General features: G+C 32.9%; 2 protein-coding genes and 1 pseudogene across 5 annotated transcripts; 1 reads left to right on the top strand and 2 right to left on the bottom strand.

The window, feature by feature from the left end:
• The first annotated feature begins 8,208 nt into the window (after nucleotides 1-8,208).
• LOC146919985 (zinc-finger homeodomain protein 2 pseudogene) lies at nucleotides 8,209-10,212 on the top strand (annotated as a pseudogene). The gene has a single exon (XR_015011649.1). The product of XR_015011649.1 is annotated as a zinc-finger homeodomain protein 2 pseudogene (transcript).
• Nucleotides 10,213-12,802: 2,590 nt separating this feature from the next.
• On the bottom strand, nucleotides 12,803-13,717 carry LOC146919986 (uncharacterized). The gene has a single exon (XM_085711087.1). It carries the CDS (start codon nucleotides 13,715-13,717, stop codon nucleotides 12,803-12,805), a length of 915 nt encoding a protein of 304 aa, XP_085567213.1.
• A 956-nt stretch (nucleotides 13,718-14,673) lies between these two features.
• Nucleotides 14,674-18,710, bottom strand: LOC146919987 (uncharacterized). 3 transcript variants are annotated; one of them, XM_085713371.1, is made up of 4 exons: nucleotides 18,514-18,710; nucleotides 17,890-18,000; nucleotides 16,958-17,058; nucleotides 14,674-15,408 (listed from the first exon to the last, which is right to left on the bottom strand). In XM_085713371.1, the coding sequence occupies exons 1-4, from the start codon at nucleotides 18,654-18,656 to the stop codon at nucleotides 14,993-14,995; spliced, it is 771 nt and encodes a 256-aa protein (XP_085569497.1). In that variant the 5' UTR covers nucleotides 18,657-18,710; the 3' UTR covers nucleotides 14,674-14,992. The 3 variants fall into 3 exon arrangements, with proteins under 3 accessions (XP_085569497.1, XP_085569498.1, XP_085569499.1); XM_085713372.1 differs by having other exon boundaries at nucleotides 17,890-17,997; nucleotides 18,514-18,695; XM_085713373.1 differs by lacking the exon at nucleotides 17,890-18,000 and having other exon boundaries at nucleotides 18,514-18,697.
• Between the last annotated feature and the right edge of the window lie 1,346 nt (nucleotides 18,711-20,056).

Below are 20,056 nucleotides of genomic sequence, written 5' to 3' on the forward strand. Positions count from 1 at the left end.
ATTTATGTAAAATTTATGAAAACAATAGCAACACGAGCGGAAGGTAGTGAATACAAGATTGTATGGATATTTTTGATGTGATTTATTTTGTTTGTGTGATTTTAGGTTTGGCAATTGAGTTTATGAAATGATCCAGTATGTTGATAATGATCGACCATGATTTTCAAATTGAATTCAGAGGAATAAATCATAATCCTCCCTTCATATTCGAATTCCCAAATTGGAACCGTAAATTCATATTTGAATTCCCAAATCAGAACCGTAAAATATATTGAAACGGAGAAGACATAATTTGCAACCGATGTCAGAGGGGGGAATCTGGACAATAATCAATCATAATAACAATAACAAAAAGGAGAGAGATAACAAAGATATGAAACTTGAAATGGTGTGATATGCAGAAATAGGATAAGCAAAGTTCGTGAAAGTAATAGTATGTGAACGAGAGAAAGGATACTCACCAAGTAGAAATGGGAATTAATTATGAACCTTTTGATTAAATAAAATCTACGGTTGAGATTTGGTGTCAACGAATCCGTTGACACCAGGTGTCAACGGATCCTAACTCTATATATATTGGGTTATTATATATCATTTGTTATGAATATTATAAGTGAATGTCCGTATAGCAATTGGATTATTGGATCATACTATTAGCTTATTGGACCATATTGTGCTTGCTCCCTAAGTCATTGGTGCTTGCTCCCCAAGTCATTGTATTTCTCTTTAAATAGAGCTCATATGTAACCTAATTGCAGATAACAAGAGAATAATATAATCCTCTTTCTTCTCTCTCTATTCTCTCTTCTTCTCTACTTCTCTTTATTCTTGTTCTTATTCTAATAGTTTCATAACACGTTATCAGCACCACACTCTAACCAATTGAGGTATGCAATTCTTCTTAATCTATTTTTTATGTAAATAAAATTTAATTTTTGTATCGATGATTATAGACTATACTGTTACAATTCCATCAATTGGAATCAGCGCCTTATAGATACATTAAATCATTATTATGTGAATTGTATTATATTATTGTGTTTATTTATTCCATATGCAATCCTGAAGTATTGCATAAGGATTGATCTCATATTACAAAATCAAAGAGATCTATTATATGGTTCCTGAAGAACTCAATATTACTCTATGTGAATTCTGGAAGAATTCAAAAGTGTGGTCCCTGAAGAACTCACTATTATTTTTTGTGAATTCCTGAAGAATTCAAAATCGTAGTTCCTAAAGAACTCAATATTATTCTCTGTGAATTTCTAAAAAATTCAACAGCGTAGTTCCTGAAGAACTTAATATTTTTCTCTTTGAATTCCTGAAGAATTCAAAAGCGTTAATCTATGGAGGATTGCTTGGAGAATTGATTTTATGGTTTAAATTTATCACATAGTTCTTGAAGAACTTAAAAATCAATCTTTATCCTCCATGAATTCCTGAAGAATTCAATAGTGATGCATCCCTAATGGATTGCACAAAGAATTGATTTGATTTTGAGTAGTTATTGAATAACATAAAAACTCAATTTTTATTCTCCATGAATTCCCCAAGAATTCAATTCAATGATATGCATCCCTGAAGGATTGCACAAATATATTAGAAGTCATATAGTTCTTGAATATCTAATTTTAATACTTGAATTCAATTTAGCTATGTTGCCAAATTTTATGATAAATCGTGGTTTGTTGAACATTTGCATAAAAGGGATGTCAGATGAATTGTTTGGTTAACCAATAACATATATGATTTTTTTTAAATTGAAAATTGTTTCATATACGATGAATTCTAGATATTTTTGAAACAAACTTTCATATCAAATTTTCGTTCAAAACAAATTTTATGGAACAAATTAATAAAAGATTAGTCTGTGAATAAATTCCTATTTTTGTAACATACATCCCTATAAATATATTAATTTGTTACCTAATTTTTGAATGATTTTTTTTGTTACGTGAATCTTCAAAAACATATTGATTTGTTACATAAATCTCTAATGCTTTTAATTTTATTTTTTAAAATTTTAGCTGCTATGTTTTAAAGTGTTATGTAACAAATTAATGTAACAAACTATTTATTGAGAAACATTTTTTTGTTTTATATAACCAATATCGTGGTTATGGTAATTACTTTAGTAGAGATTACTATTTATGTTGATGTGCTACAAGCCTATGGTGGGGTTTCTTTGTTTGTTAATATATTTGCATATTAAAAAAATGGTTATTATTATATTGTGCATTTAATTATATAATTTTTTTATTAACGTATCCCAGCCGTATCGTATCTTGATTTTTAAAATTTTTCCATATCGGCGTATCGGTGTAGTATTGTATATCTCGTATTCGGGCTTCACAACCTGAAAAGTGGGGAAGGATAAATGAATTCGACATATAATTCAAAGGGGAAATAGTCACTTTGGTCCTTGAATGAGCGACGAGTAGTCATAATAGTCCCTCAATGTATTGAAATAGCAAAATAGTCCCTGATTGTGCACTTTGTTAGTCAAAATAGTCCTTGATATTAAAATATTTCTTTAATATTGTCATATTACTCCTTCAATAGACTTACTTATTGTCATATTAGTCCTTATACGTACTTACATATTGTCATTTTAGTCCTTATATCAAAAGAGTTATTGTGAGTATTAAATGGTTATTTAAGCTTTAGGGACTATTTTGACTAACAAAGTGGACAATCAGGGACTATTTTAGAATTTTGATACTTTGAAGGACTATTGTGATTACTTGCTACACATTCAGGGACCAAAGTGACTATTACCCCATAATTCAAATCAACCCACCAACGCTAATCAAGTGAAAGGAAATAGAAAATCAGAAGATAAAAAGTAGCTTTGTTGCGAAAAACGTAGAAATCAAGGAAATGGTGTCTTTGCTTAGACCATACTACCATAAAAAAGACACACTACTAAAAAAATGCTATATAGAAAAAAGTATTTCCATCGTTAATAACGTGGAAGAACCACCACTCATGGTCAGTGGCCGAGGCAACAAATTTTTTAGGGTTAAATATGTTTTTGATCCCTATAAATATGTCAATTTTTCATTTTAGTCATTCTAAAAAATTTCCTCAACTTTTAGTCCATAAATTTTTTTCCATCTTCACTTTTGGTCTCTCCTTTCAAGTAAACTCATATGTAGAATTCATATTTTTGAATAAAATTTTGCAGAAAAATTCATAATATTATAAGAATCTATCCAAAAAAAAATTGAATTTTTTAACAAAACATGAATTTAATATGAATTTTTATATTTTTTACGGTTAAAAATTCATATTTAATTTTTGTTTTTTTTAAATTTAATTTTTTTTGGGAATTTTTTTTAGAATATTTTACTCATTTATGCATAATTTTATTAATATATACCAAATTTAAATTAAAAATAGGGACCAAAAGTAGTGATTGAAACTTTTATAGGGACTAAAATAAAAAATATAATGGAAAAATACTAAAATTATATAAAAAAATTTAATGGCAAAATACTAAAACTAAAGTATTAGGACTTTGGGTAAAAATGTGTATATATACCTATTAAGAGCTTCAAATTTCAAAAAACACACCAAAGAATTCTATTGAGTTATCGATAGCTCTTTCACCATTTTCCCTCTTTTGCCACTACCATTTTTTGTTTACAAAATAAAAAATATAATGGCAAAATACTAAAATTATATAAAAAAATTAATGGCAAAATACTAAAGTATTAGGACTTTGGGTAAAAATGTGTATATATACCTATTAAGAGCTTCAAATTTCAAAAAACACACCAAAGAATTCTATTGAGTTATCGATAGCTCTTTCACCATTAATTTTCCCTCTTTTTGCTTGATGCATTTTCAAGCCACTTCTCCCTTTCTTTTATGTCCCTTCAAAATTAAGAGTGTTTTAAAAACCATAGTCCCTTTTAAGGTATAATGTCCCTTCAGAATCAAAAATAGCCTTAAGAGGATGGTCCCTCCAACAATTTATGTCCCTTCGATAATTTATTTTGATGAGTATGTTTTCCTTTGATTTTGGAGAAGTTGGAGTTTAGAATGGTGGTATCACCATAAATGAGTGGTCGCAATACTCTAAAAGAGTTGTCACAGTAACATAATAGAGTGATTTTACAATTAAATTCGAGTTGTCATAACAGTCATATTTGAAGGTGTAATTCTCGTACGGTTTTCTACAATATAGTAGTTAATCAAACGATGAATTTTGTTTTATACTAAAATCGGCGCGGTTGATTATCTGTATTTTGAACAACGTCGCGAAACATTTAAGAAGAGTGATCTAATCGTAAATCAACCCGATAACTTCTTCGGCAGTATTCAAGGTATTCTTTATCAAAATATACTTTAAAAATCCAAATATAACATCTTAAAAATCCAAAAACCAACATACACTATCTATGGTTTCAATGCCTTCTCTTTGTGCTTTAATTGACTTTAGCGGTCGGGACTCGGGATGTTTGCAAATACTCCTACTTCCATCTCATATGTTCTTGCTGGACACAAACCTACGTTATGATCACCACAAATCAGAAGCAAATAGCATCAATAATTACATTGTTAAGTCACAAACATTATGATCCGGTCCAAGGAAATAGTGGGTTGCAGATAATGCAGCAGCAGGCGCACAAAGTGACCACCACAACACAAACAAGTTCGAGTAGTGTCTGACACACGGCAGCAAGACAAGTGCTATGGAGTGGCCCAGCAAAAATTGATCACACCCTTTAATTTCTTGGCATCTTGTAGAAGATGGTGGGCTATCCTCATTTTTTTTAATGTATATTAATATCAAAATATCTTTAGGTTTAATGATTATCTTTGAGTTAATAAAATCTATTTATTTTAAAATTAACGTTTCCTTTTACAAAAATATAAATATTTACGTTAGTGATTAAATTTAAATAATACAAGGAATATTTCTTTTTACAAAACCTACAAGTAAAGAAGTAATTCATTACTTTACCAAAAAAAATGTAATTCATTCTGTCTCAATTAGAATAAGTAAAATATCCAAGTTTATGTTGATAAAAATAATTAATTGAATGATATTTTAATAACTACATAATCAAATATAAGTAAAAAATAATTAATTGAATGATATTCTTATAAAGGTATCATTTAAATATATTAACATTATTTAAGATATATTTATAGAGTTTAATTGCGATAAACTGTCGGTATAAATTTTCTTACATTGTTTTTTTAAAGGAAATTTTCTTACATTGTTTGCAAATCATGATCAATGTGTCAAAAATAAATTAAATGTTAACATGATTGGCAATTAAGAGAGCACTTGTGGTTCCTTTCCGTCAAATGTGATGAACTTGAACATTCCAATCCAACGCCAAAAGGTTGGGAATACACGTAACCAAAATGGGAATCACCAATACCATCCAATAATGCAATTTTCTATGACTATGTCAATCAAGAGTTGAGTCAAAAAATAATTTTATAATATCATACTACCTCCGTCCCTAATTATAGGGCCCTTTTGAAAAAATAACGGGAATTAAGATAGTGGATATTTGTATTAAATATGTTTGTAATTACTATAGTTTTTACAATTTTATCCTTTAAGAGAGAGGGTTGGTTTATGTTTTCAACATGTTATTTATAGCTGATTGAAGAAAAAGATGTATAATAAATAAGGGCATGTATGTAAAGAAATAATTAATGTAGTTGAAAATAGCAAAGGGATCTTATAAAAAGGGACAAAAAATTTTCTCAAAAGGGTCTTATAATTAGGGACGGAGGTAGTAGTTATTTATCTAAACTTTAGTTATATATATATATATATATATATATATATATATATATATATATATATATATATATATAATATTGTTGGTGTATCAAGTGTCAGTAAGTTTCCTTAAAAAAAAAAAGGGAGTAAACCCTATATTAGATGAAGAATGTAAGTGAGAAGTCATTTATATACCGAAGGTCCTAAAGTATTGAGTTAAGATATGATCTAATTCCATTTATGTAAGATGGACTCTATGTCATCTATCATGGTCTCTTGTTGGCTAAAGAGATAGGTAGCGATGATCTAATTTGCTATTCTTATTCTTTACATGGTATTAACATCATCAAAGCCCCCTCCATGAAATTTTATAAAAGACTTAATTCGGTAGAAAAATATCTCAGTTATCTATAGACATGACAACAAATCTCATACCCACGGATACTCATATGAACCAAACTCGATTTGACGGGTTTTCCCCGCTTTGACTGAGTTTGGGTATGGGTTTGAGTTTTCCTCGATTTTAAAACGCGTGTACGGGACGAGCAACAGGGATATATGTACCCATGCCGAACCCATACCCAAACCCGTCCCAAATATAGAAAATTAATTTATCACCCCTTTTATATAAATAGAAACCCAAACCCTATATCATTTCACTCACACAGTCAGAGTATTAGTCTTTCAGATGACCCTCAATTATCATAGTTCTCTCTTTTCTCCTTCCATATATATCACACTCTTGGCCTCTCTCTTCTCCTTCACCATAATCATCGATCACCATCATCTATTTACTGGACAATGCATTACAAAATTGCACTCGGGGCTGAAAAATACTTTTATTAAAAAAATTTATCCATTTCGGGGATACCCGAACCCGTCGGGTACGAGCATGGGATTCGATTTCTCATCCCCGTTGGATATGGGTAGGGTAACAGGTAAATGTATGGGCTCGTCCCCATCCCACCCCATTACCATGCCTAGTTATGTATACCCTTCGTGAAAGGAACCAATGTGAAAATTTTATGGCTAAGCTCGATGCTTCTTTCAATCTTGAGCTCCTTCGTCAAGACTCACCTCCGACAGATCTTCTCTTTTTCTTACAGTATGATGCGGCTGGAACCTTCTTTTTGAAATATTAACTCTCTGTTTTTTTTTCTTCTTCCGTTGTTTTGTTTTCTTGTTTTCTTTAGCATTGTAACTAAAACAAATGTGATGACTTCCATATACACTTTAAAAATTAAATACTTTTTTATAAATAAAATTAAATACTTTTTTACTTGAAACAAAATAAGAACTTACATTACTCAAATAATTTCCAAATCTTACTCTAAGATAAAAAGCCTGATCTAGGACAAACATTCAATCAAAGATAATAGGAGTATTTAAGTAGGGTTGAATTATTGCAATTGGTACCACGGTGAATTTGACGGAATAAAGATTAGTCATTCTAATTTTTCAAATGCTGTATTTTTTAACTTTTGCATAATCACCTTAACTGAACACTACCAAAAAAAAAACACCTTAACTGAAGCACATTTGAGTAAATTCATTATAATATCAAAAATGCATATCGGTTTGTTTGGGTAAACAACTTACTTGCGGTTTGTAGTACAAACACTTACCATAATAAGTGTACATAAACTTATTATAATAAGTGCTTATATATATAAACTTACATAAACTAATTTTATAAAAATAAAATAAAGTTAAATTGTATTTGTATATGTAATAAGACTGTTTGTGTAAACTATATTGGATAACTTACAAAAATAGGCCAAAAAAAAGTTTGTGAAATTTTTTATAACTAATTTTATAATTTCTCTCAGACAATTACCTTAAATTTAAGTTGGTAGATAAATTCAAATAAACCAATTTAATAAGCAGGTGTAGACATCGGTTAAGGAAGCAAAACAAGTAAGTTTTTTTTTTTGTCAAGTAGCCTAATGGTTAGAATTCACCCTTTTTCAAGGTGAATAAGTGGGGTGTCCAGGGTTCCAACCCCGATCCCTCCATATAATAACGCATGTCCCTGCCAACAAGTAAGTTTTTATTAAAAAGTAATGTAATTATATGACTCCAGTAAAAATAAAAACTTATATTTTCAAAGCAAAATTTTTATTTGAGGATTCCTTAACCGGTGTCCCAGAACAGTTAGCAAGACCGGTTTAATAAACCTCTACCGATTTCATGAGGTATTGTAGAAAGAGTGTTTATACATAGACACACATATGTGACATACACCCCTTAAACCCCTACACATAAATGCAACATGTGGCAATGTGGATCCAAAATAACTACATATCATTTGTTGCACATTACCAAAATACCCTCCCACATAAGGTGTGTACAAAAGTGGTATGAAAAAAGGGTGTCTATCTATATTTGTCCTATTAGAAATAGATTGTGAAGGACAATAATTTAAACCTGGACCAGGGTGCTGCCCTGCAGAAGAGGACCAACAAGACCTTGTCGGTAGTTCTGCAAGACAAATTCACCACTCATTCAGTCATTCTCATTCTCAGTGCAATACAACCATCATCCCTATACCCCCCTCCCCCTATTCACTTCTACTAGTTCTACACTTTGTTTTCACTTTTCATTTCATGGGTCTTGATGGGTGCTAGGGAACAACAAGGCCTTCTATTCTATACTAGGCCCTCTCTATTTCCCCATAATAAAACCAAAATTATCAACACTAACATTTCACTTGTCTTTCCTTAATCAAAACAACATTACCCTTTCCAGATACCCTCTATCTACCCTTATCCTCCCTTGTGTCTCCCAATGTCAATCTAACTGGTACAATTAAAATTTCTTTATAGTTTAATCTAATCTAATCTACCTACGGAGGTGAGTCTTATTTCTTTTTACTTTTACTTAGATTAGATTAGATTTCCACCATATTTTTTGTACTATATATTCTCTACTTCCCCTTTTTCCTAAAATTATTTCCCATAAAAAATAATAATCAGAACAATATTCCCATTAGTGGTCCTATATAAACAGTTAAAGCACTTCCTTAGATTTCTGAGAATAGGATTGATTAGTGAAATTCGGTTGGTGGGATTATCATTTATCAGGATAATCACACATTAAAGAATAATAGTATCTTACTATCTTTGCTACTGCTAGTAATCATATATATCTTCTTTGTTTAGTAGCTTATATTCCTGGAGTATTGGATGGGGATGAATTAGGGTTTAGCATCCACAACCATAATTAAACCACAAAAATATGCAGATTATATAGTTTAAGAGAGATATATATTATTCTAATATAGATCTCAAACACACAGAAAGGTTAATTAGGTCTTTGTTAATGGAAACAAAGATGTCACAAACAACTTTAGGTTACAATAGAGATTCTTCTTCTTCTTCACCAACTCCACCACCACCTCAAGTTCACACATTAGTCTTCAATAACCCACCTCAAAATTCACACCCTAACCATACTACTACTACTACTACTAATCTTTATCCACCACCACATCTTGCACCTTCTTCTCAAAGACCTGCCATAGATCCAGATCTAACGGCTGCAACAACAACAACAACAAACACTTCTACAATAACAACACAACCTCAGCCACCACAAATAACATCAACAACAACAACAACAAAAATATGTTACCGAGAATGTCTGAGAAACCACGCGGCAAGCATGGGAAGCCACGTGGTAGATGGATGTGGTGAATTCATGCCAAGCGGTGAAGAAGGTACCCCACAATATTTCAAATGTGCTGCTTGTGATTGTCACCGTAATTTCCATCGAAAACATATCCAACAACAACATAGTATTCCTCAACAACATGTTCAGCATGTTCCTAATTATCATCATAGCAACAACAACGGTCACCTTAATCTTCCAACACCATCTTCGTCATCTCAAAGAGTTTCACAACCTAGTTCTGGACAGGTTCCACCGTCCATGATGATGACTTTTGGATCAGTTCCAGCTGAATCATCAAGTGAAGATCTCAACATGTTTGGTGCACAATTTTCCATACAAACGCCGCAGCAACCGGTTTTGAAGAAGAGGGTACGGACGAAATTCTCACAGCAACAAAAAGATAGGATGATGGAGTTTGCTGAAAAGATTGGGTGGAAGATTCAGAAACATGATGAACAAGAAGTGCAACAGTTTTGTTCTCAAGTTGGTATCAAGAGACAGGTTTTTAAAGTTTTTATGCATAATAACAAACAAGCTATGAAGAAACAGCAAATGTAAGCTTAGTTATAATAAACTAATTTCATTATTATTTTTTTCAAAAAAGCTTAGAGGCGAAACTCGCATACACTTGGTGCTTAAAAGTGGATGATTGCAGGTTCAAACTCGCACTCTAGTATTAGAGTTTTGGTTAAGACAATTGATTTGATATTTTTCCATGTTGTTTGAATAGAAATAAGGGAAAAATAAAGATTTAAAATGAGGACAAATTTTATTTATTCATAAAAGTTGTACTATTATGTTGTTTGTTACTGTAGTATATAAGCTGACTTAGGCTTAGGGTAGCTAGTAACAATATTTCATGCGTAATCCATCATTGAGGACCCTTTTGCTATTTTAATAATGGAAATTGGAAGCCTCGTTTCTTGAGCCTATTGGGTTTCTATGGTAATCAATGTTAAAGGAAATAGGATCCCACCACAATTTTGTCCTTCCATATAGGACAGATACCGACAAATGATTTAGGAGACAATACCCGTTCTTTTCTCAAATTCAATTAAAGTTTATAGTAGTGTGCATGTTTTCTATCTGAACAAATTAGCCATGTGAAAATAACAAATGATTACAGATGAATAAGGAGGAGAATAAGTGGTTGAGGATACAAATAATTTCATTTTTCAGACTCATCATATTTACTTGCCTGTTTACACCACGCAGATGGTGAAAGTAAATTGTTTTTTGTCATTTTGCCCAAGAAAGTGATGAGATCTGATGAGTAGTCATGATGATTAATTGATGAATGATTCACATGAAGTAATAAGCTGAATCAGTATCTAATCTTGAAGATTAATAATGTACTACTAGCTAACATTTAAATATATATGTACTCTTTCTGTCCTATATATTAAAAAAAAGTTGAATCAATAAAAATTGATGTATGTTGACCAAATCTCGGAGGTTATAGTTCATTAATTAGTTTATGATAAAATTGAGGGAAGGGTGGGCGGAAAATTCCGTGGACAAGGTATATATGAAAGTCGTTGAAGGATGGTAGACTAGGGGCTAGGGATTTGTAACTAGTGCATGTGGCACTAGTTAACATTTTCCTTTTAATTTAACTTTACAAAGAAAATGGAGGTGGAGAGCAATTGCGGAATGTTTGACCTTGTGGTATGTCACCAAAGTGCTACCCATGGTAGTTAGATCTGTTCCTCTCTCGAGGGAAGACGCCCTTGGGTTAATCAACATTAGCTAGTTGGCTGCGAGATGTTTCTCTAGTAGGAAAGCTTGTTGTTTAGGCTTTGGGATGATTCTCTCAAAGCCTTATGGTTGTTGAAATGGGTTGACAACCTCGTTCTAGTTGGATGTTTGGGTTAGGGATCTTGCCTTGAGAGATCGCTTTCCTAGGTTGTTTGTTGTTTCAAATAAACAGGAGACAGTTGTGAGAAATTTTGATAAGTGGATTGGCGACAAATCGGTTTCAGAGTTTACGCAGAGGAGAGTTCTCCTTGCTTTGGAACACGAGTTGGTCTTTGGTTATTATGGTTGGCGTGGTTTCTATATCGGTAGAGGAGGACAAATGGTCTTCGGTGAATGATCCCCCGGGTATCTATATTGGTAAACTTTTATTTATTTGTCCCTCGTAGCTTCCTGACCTCCGGTTGAGTTCCTTTTACGCGAGGAAATCTAGATCTTGTCTTGCGTTTGGAAGAGTTTGGGTCCAAACTAAGGTCATTGTTTTCTCTTAACAACAACTTTTTGATAGGGGCTCTTACTCGCCATCTCTTTGTTACTTGTGATTTCTCGATTGTCTTCATATGGTTCGAGTGGGATGTGAGAGAGCCATAGTTTGATATTTCATGGTGTGTATAGTCGAGAAGTTGCAAAATGATGGTTATTTTCTCTAATAAGGTTGCGACAATTAGGCAAATGACCGAGTCTATTAATTCTTCTCTTGAAAATGGTTTTTAGTTAAGTCCTCAAAATGGACATAAAACCCTATCTTTGTCTATTGATATTCTCCTTAGTTGGCCTGTTGATTTTTTTGTTGGAGTTGTTCTTTCTCTTATATGTTGGATTGTCTTCTCTGGACATAGATTTTGCTTTTGTATTGTTCTTGAGTGTGAACTTTTGGACTCATTTGGATGGGATTTTTGCCCTTGTCACGCCCTTGTTAGAGTATATATCTTGTATTGTATTTTATTATATTTGTTTTTCCATTTAAAAAAAAAAGTTTATCATAAACTTTCATGTACCGTTTATCGTCAAAATGACCTGTTTATGTACACTTCTTGAATCTATCAATTTTAACAAAAACTAGAGAAAACAAACAAACTAAATTTTGAGACACGTATATCTATTTTTTTTCATATTTATTTATATCAAATTGACATCGACTAAATTTAGTTTGTTATGAGATTCGGCACTGGCCGTAAGTTCACAAGAATTTCTGGTAAAAAAAAAAATGCTATGCTTGGCTTCCTTTTTTTTTTGACCGAAACAAAATTAACTATTATCATTAATCAACTATTGTTCAATACAAGAATGATAAGAATCAAAAATACGGTGACTAGCCCAAGAACAGGCCGCCCTAGCTAAAGTATGAGCAATCATGTTCGCTTGTCTCCTAATAAACTTCACCTCGAAGTTGGAATGTAAAGCTAACTGATAAATAATACTAGAAACAATAGCACAAAATTCTGAATCACCATGACCCCGAGACGATAGAGCATGCACTAGAGTAGATGAGTCGGACTCGAAGACAACTCGGTCCCATCTGTTTGCATCAGCAAAGTGAAGGGCCTCGAGTAAGGCTACTGCCTCCCCCTCCAAAACTGTCATATTTGCCTGCTGCCATTTCGTTTGAGCCCGAATAAATTACCCGCGAGAGTCTCTAACACAACACGCAAAAGTTGTAATATGGTTACGGTCATGGAACGCGGCATCCACATTGCACTTCAACCACGTCTCGCTCGGTTTCTCCCAAACTGAGTTGTTGCCTTGCACTCTATTATGCCCGTGTTGTACAACCGGTAGTGAGGGCTGTTTATGAACCTCTTGCCATTGCTGCCATGCATCTAGTGCCATCCTCCCAATGCTCGTTGATGTATGATGAGCGTCATTCCAAATGACATCATTACGTGCAGCCCAAATCTGCCAAAGAAGTAAAGCCACCCGACCAGCAATGTCTCGGCTTTCTGAGCGACATATATCAAAAACAAAATCTGCCAAATTGCTCATAGTTCTAACTCGCGATTGCAGCACAGTCGAAAGTCCTGCCCAATACCAACTCTCACGTGCCACCGTACAACCCACAAAAGCATGCCAATCATCCTCAACAGCCGTATCACACCAGGGACAAATCACCTCACATTGTACATGTCGTGATTGTAATCGGAGACGCGTCGGAACACATCCCCTGCAAATCCTCCATAACAAATTACGAGCTTTATGAGGGGAATTCACCTTCCAAATTCTTTGCCACTCTCCTTCAACATGGAATCGATTAGTATGTAGCAACTCCATCATAGCTAGTTTATAACCAGTCTTGACAGTATACCTCCCGTTACGTTCCATCATCCACGATATTCTATCATTATGAACTTCTGCAAACAGTGGTGTATCGAGAATAGCTTGCACCATATCATCTGGGAATAAAGATTCAATCTTATCGACATCCCAAACTCGATCATTGTCAGCTATCAAATCAGACACACTCAAGCTATGCACACCTTGGCTTTGTGGGGATTGAATCCAGCTACCTTGAACACCTCGAACCCATGGATCATTCATCACGCTGACCTGGTGCCCATTTCCAACTGTCTACCTACATCCATGTAAAAGTATCTGACGCGAATTCCAAATACTCCGCCAAGCAAAGCTCGGGTTATTACCGAGTTTAGCACCCAAAAATGAAGAACGGGGAAAATACCTCGATTTAAAAACTCTAGCAACCAGAGATTCAGGTTTAGACAGAAAGCTCCATCCTTGCTTAGCTACCATAGCGATATTAAAAGCTTTGAAATTCCTAAACCCCATTCCACCAAACTCTTTGGGGCATGTCATACGTTCCCATGCCATCCATTTAATCCCTTGGTTGTTACTCCTTCCTCCCCACCAAAACGCATTGATCATCTTCTCAATATCATCTATCACTGAACTCGGCAGAAGATAAATACTCATTATGTATGAAGGAATAGATTGTAAAACAGACTTGATCATAACCTCCTTACCCGCCTTTGATAATGCTCGTCCCCTCCACGCATTTATTCGTTTCTATGCTTGGCTTCCTGAATTGCTAATATATTGTGCTCAATATTGACCCTCGCGCGATCTAGTTTCTTTCTATCGGTATATTAATGTACAATTAAATTAAATGGTGTATTCCAGCAAAAGTTAATATTTTTTTTTCTTCCAAAAAACAAAAAATAACCAATTTATTGTAACAATATCAAATCACAAAATTTTGTCCGTGTCTATAGCATAGATGATCATGGACTCAAATTCAGGGTTATAGAGTATGGACCACCAACAAAGCGCAGAAAGAGATTAAAAGTGAAGGCGTGGGGTTTTACCTTTTACCTTTATTAAACCATGCACCTTTTGAATGATCATGCTCTTTCTAATACAAGAAAGAAACAAAGCTAAGCATGTTAAGAAAGGGCATCAACTGCTCAACTAATTCATTTTACACTATATAACTACAAAATGTTATGCATACATAGGTTTGTGATAATACAAAATCCCTATAACATTAAATGGAACAATGTTATATATCTATCCGAAACAAGTGCACTCATAACATGCATGTTTGGATTCACAGTGAGTTTAATGATATAAAACATTGTGTCATTATGGTTTCACCAAACTTATCGTCAATAAAAACAAAGATTATGCGTTCTGAATTTTATTCCCTCAATAACTTTGCTAACAACTAAATACTAACCTTTGTCATTCATAAAAAAAATAAAAAAAAAACAAAAAAAAAAACTAAAGAGCTAAAACCTATAGGAAAATTATATATAATAGTGAGGAAAATTATATATAATAGTGATAATAGTGAGGTTCTTATGGTTCTGGGGTATTCCTCATCTTAGCTCCAAGATTTCCTGTGGCTTCTGAAGCCTTCTCCTTTGCAGCCTCATATTTAGCCTTGGCTTCTTCGCTCGTTGAATCCCTTGCCGACATGTAAGCTTCACCCACTTCACGTTTAGCTTGGTCGAAAGTTTCGTCCACTTTGTCTCCTCCACATCCCATCTTATCTTTGACATTTTGAGCCATATTTGAAGCCTTGTCTGAAGCTGTGTTTAGTTTTTGCTTAGCATCCTCGTAGGTTTCGGTCACTTTTCCTGTTGGCATTCGGATGATTTCATCACCTCCAATTCCATTATAAGCCTCGGATGTTTTTTCCCTTCCATATGACGTGGCTCCTGAAATTGCTTCCTTGGTATCCGTAGCCTTCTGCGAAGCATACTCAGAAGCTCCTGTACATACAAACAAATTAAAGCAATTGCATTACTTGAGTTAGATACAAAATGTAAAATTTGTGAGTGATTTTCAAGCATAATTATAGATGGCCTAAGATCAAGCATGAAACATAGAAATAGAAGAGAGGAAGACTCCCTGCACCGAGTCTCGGGCACTACCTAGCAGGGCCATTCCAATAAAATTGGAGGCTCGGTTCTAATATTAAAAATGGCCCCTAATAAAAATAATTAATGATAATTTAAACAATTGCAAATTAACAATAAGCATTATTTTGATTTTAATTTGTTTTGTTGAATTTTTGTTGTTGATAGATGTGTGTTTGACCTAACTTGTCCATTTACTCTTTATTTTTGTCAAATAATAAGTGTTTGATTTAGACCTACATAACAAAAGAAAATATTATCTTACATCCCAACAATTATACTCATACCCCTACAAATAATTGAGGCCCCGTAAATTGGAGACTCAGCTCCGTAGAGCTCCTTGCACATGCCAAGGAACGGCTTTGCTACCTAGGGCCCTAATCACCACAGTATGTGCGCAAGTGCTGCACTGAGCACTTGGCGCCCTGTCCTATGCGTGTTCAAAACTCTGGGGAGCCACCTGGGCACCAAGTGTCCTGGACTGCTGTTTTCTTCTTCAGAAACAATTCTCTCATTGTTTTGGGCTTCAATGTGTTACATGTTTGAAAAAGATGTTTTGTTACAGAGATAGTCTTAGGTGGTCACATGACCAAAAAAATTGATTTGGTCACTAGACATCAAAGCATTGTCAATTTCTTTCTTCTTCTTTTTTTAGTTTTTTTTCTCTCTCTCATTGTTGTGGGGTGTCATTCATTGATTGGATGTGACCAAATTCATATTCTTGGTCCAAGACCACCCAAGAATTTTCCTTTGTTACATGTTTAAGATATAACAGTCGTTGAATAAAAACATATTTCTTTTGTTACAATGTTCATGTGATTTGTTTTATTTCCGAAGTTAAAAGTTGTCTCTTGCTCAATAGAAAGTGCAACAAACAAACGAGAAAACCCACAAAGTCTGAGCATCGTTCTCAACCATTTCCTTTTCATTCTCAAACATTTTTTTCCTTCTTTTATGCAAATTGAATGCAATAAATCTCCTTCAAAATACTTTAGAATCATTGAAGTGAATTATACATTAACAAAAATATCGATCAACGATATTTTACAGAAAAAAATTCTTAAGAGAAAAGAAAAAATGATTTCAAAATAGTTTAACACATAAAAGTACGAAATTCACATTCTTTAACATAAAAGTACAAAATTCACATAAAAGAAAAAAATGATCTATTGGTCTGTTAGTTATTTTTTAACATAAATAGTTCAAAACAATTAAACCTTGTATTCAAACCTACATCTACATAAATCACAACAACTAACCAAACAATACATTGAATCAAAATAATTTTGTTAATGTCATTTAACTTTTGCAACATTGCAAACATGTTTCGAAAATTCTCTCACAAAAAATTATGTGGTGCATGAATGAGTATATATAACATCAGTAATGGCAAAGAATGTACCGGATGCTGCAGATTTCATTGTGTCTGTGGCCCTTGAAGCAGCATCTTCAGCTTTATACTTCATGTTTTGGGTGCAATCATCATTTTCTAACCCCAAACTTCTGCAACAATAATTGCAAACACACATTTAAGGTTCGGACTAATATATATATGCACAAGACCTGCTAAAATCTTCCATCAACCCCTAATTCGTAAGTGTGACACACTTCGATTTAGAGACCAATTTAATAATTTGTTTGGAAAATTGGTCTCAAAATAGAAATTTTTTAGTGCCCAACATTTGTACCCACTTTTTTAGTACCCACTTTTATTTTTCATATTATCTAATTCCAAGTTGTTTATATGGATTAACCAATTGATTTACTTACAAAGACTGATCTCTTCAAATATGAAGATTAGGCATTGTGAATGGTCAATTAGAATTTGGATTCGGTCTAAATTAACTCCTACAAAATCGATTTGTAGCGTGAGGAATGTCTCACTCTTATAAACTCATTTTTTAAACTTTATCTCAACCAATATGATACTCATGAGACTAACATATCTCCATTCAGAGACTCCAATTTCTGTCGGTTAATTAATCAATGGTTACAAAATTGGAACCACTGTCCATAACCAATATAAAATTGGGACCAAAGCATTATAAAAGTTTGGATAATTATCGTGTGCCACAAATCAAAATCATTTAGTCGTGCACACACAAAAATACACATTATAAAATTGATTGATTCATTTCTACAATTTTTTATTTGTGCTAAATAATTTAGATTTGTGGTTGTGACCATACTCAAATATACTTTGGCTGACTAAACAATGAAAAAACCATATATATATCATAGATTGTAGAGGTCAAATCTAATGAGATTAGATTGGATGCCGAAAAGAGAAGAAAAGTGTAGTTACTATATATTGATGAAAAGAGAGAAGATTACTGGGAAATTTCTGCGGCAAACTGCTTGGCAACATCATCAATGGCATTGGTCTCTTCTTCAGCTTTATGCCTCATGTTTTGAGTGGCATCATCATTTTCCAACCCCAAACTTCTGCAACAATAATTGCAAACACACATTTAAGGTTTGGCCTAATATATATACACAAGAACTGTTAAAATCTCCCATGAATCCCCAAGAGACCAATTTAACAACTTGTTTGGTAAATTGGTCACTAAATAAAGAATTTTAAGTAGTAGACATATGTGTATAGTATACACATGCATGATTCTTAATTTCTTAAATTCTAATTTCCAGGAGAGTAGCTAGCACACTCCCCCACTTTTACTTTCCTTATTATCTTATGAATTGTCTATTAGAATTTGAATTGGATCTAAACTAACTCCTACAAAGATCGATTTGTAGATTGAGGTTTACAAAAACATTTAGCACTATATACTTACGTAAAAAAATGTTACAACCAAAAGACATATACGGGTATTGTCGCAACCACAAATCTAAATCTAAATCTGCAGATTTCTGCAGATCTTTGGCCTGGAAATGCCAAAAATTTCCTTAAAAAAAAAAAGTGTAGGTATATATTAATGGAAAGAGAGAATATATTACTGGAAGATTTCTGCAGCAAACTGTTTGACATCCTCATCTTTGGCATTGGTCTCTTCTTCAGCAACATCCTCAACCCAAGACTTACACATCACCACATACACTGCAAAACACACCACCAACAACCAAAGCTTTATCTTCGCCATTTTTTTTTTTTCTGTCTATTTTCCCTTCTCTTTGTTGAAGTAATAAAGTATTATTGTATGTGTAAAATAAAATGAAGAATGGAAAATAATGGAACAGTGCAGCATGAAAGAATGTCCACGTGGTGTTTCAAAAGAAACGTGGCTAAATTTAGAAGGTTAAAAGAGGGTGTTGGACATGCACGTGTTAAAAGAGGGTGAAGTTCTGTGAGGGGTGGACCCGCATGACCCTCTTCACGACCAATCTTGATTGTTGAAACGGGTTTTCCTCTACCTTAACTCCTGTTTAAACGGGTAAATATATATGTGTGTGCAATTTCTTATATGTTGAATTCAGGTTGAACTTTTAAGATACTCCCTCCGTCTCACAATAATTGTCTCTTTAGCATTTTTTCTTTTTCTCAAAATAATTGTCACTTTAGAATACCAATGCAGCATTTATTAGTTTTTTCCATTATTATACCCTCATTTATTGAATTTCATTCAACTTAACTACTCCACTAACTACAATTAATAAGGGTATTTTAGTAAATGATATTAATTTTACCATTGAAATCAACACAATTAATCATTTCCTTAATAATCGTGCACAAACCTTAAACGACTATAATTTAGAGACGGAGGGAGTATAAAGCACATACAAATATAACGGAGAAGAACATTTCCAGCATATAGTAACTACGCTGAATTCAGTTAAAAATAATTTGTCCCACATTTTGTATATGCCCCCCTTTTTTTTTTTTCAAACCCGACCTTACATATATTGTATATTATCCAAACAAATTGAGCTAAGCTCACGAAAACATATATGCCACGTTTAAACAACAACAATAATCTCCTTTAAGAATAATTTGATTTGATTTGATAGACCTTCTTTTTTTGGAGAGAGAATTTGATATACCTTCTTGTAATTGATACTTTTATTATAACAAAATGATATAAACATTTTTCTTAAAAAAAATTATAATCTCCTCTAATAATAATAATTATAATTCGTCTCCTAACTTAATTTTAGGTAACACTTCCGTCATTTATCTTTTTTTGTCCAAATTTAATCATTTATGATATAATTAGGTAAGCCTTTCGTCTTTTATCTTTTTCTAACTTAGTCTTTGTGTTATAAAATGTCAACATTGTTATCTTTTTTTATCAGAACAAAATCAAAAAAATTATAAAAAAAAAACAACTTATAAAAAATCATCAAACTCAAAAAGAAACTCAAATCTCCATCATACAAACATATAAACCCAAATTTCATTGAAATTAAGGGCCCGTTTGTTACGGATTAAAATAAAAGTGATTTTGACATAAAATAATTTAGAGATTATTTTTTAGAGATTTTATGAAAAATCAAAATCTACTTTGCGTTTGTTTACCGTAATAAAAATCACTTTTTTTTAAAA

This window comes from Medicago sativa, chromosome 5 (assembly GCF_051527215.1).
Source record: "Medicago sativa cultivar Bolivia chromosome 5, Bolivia_mono, whole genome shotgun sequence".
Taxonomy (NCBI): Eukaryota; Viridiplantae; Streptophyta; class Magnoliopsida; order Fabales; family Fabaceae; genus Medicago; species Medicago sativa.

Coding starts and splice junctions, on each gene's coding strand:
- LOC146919986 (XM_085711087.1), bottom strand. CDS start 13,717: ATGAATGATCCATGGGTTCGAGGTGTTCAAGGTAGCTGGATTCAATCC.
- LOC146919987 (XM_085713371.1), bottom strand. CDS start 18,656: ATGGCGAAGATAAAGCTTTGGTTGTTGGTGGTGTGTTTTGCAGTGTAT. Junction 17,059..17,889: donor TTTGCCGCAGAAATTTCCCA/GTAATCTTCTCT, acceptor TTATTGTTGCAG/AAGTTTGGGGTTAGAAAATG. Junction 15,409..16,957: donor AATGAAATCTGCAGCATCCG/GTACATTCTTTG, acceptor TTGTATGTACAG/GAGCTTCTGAGTATGCTTCG.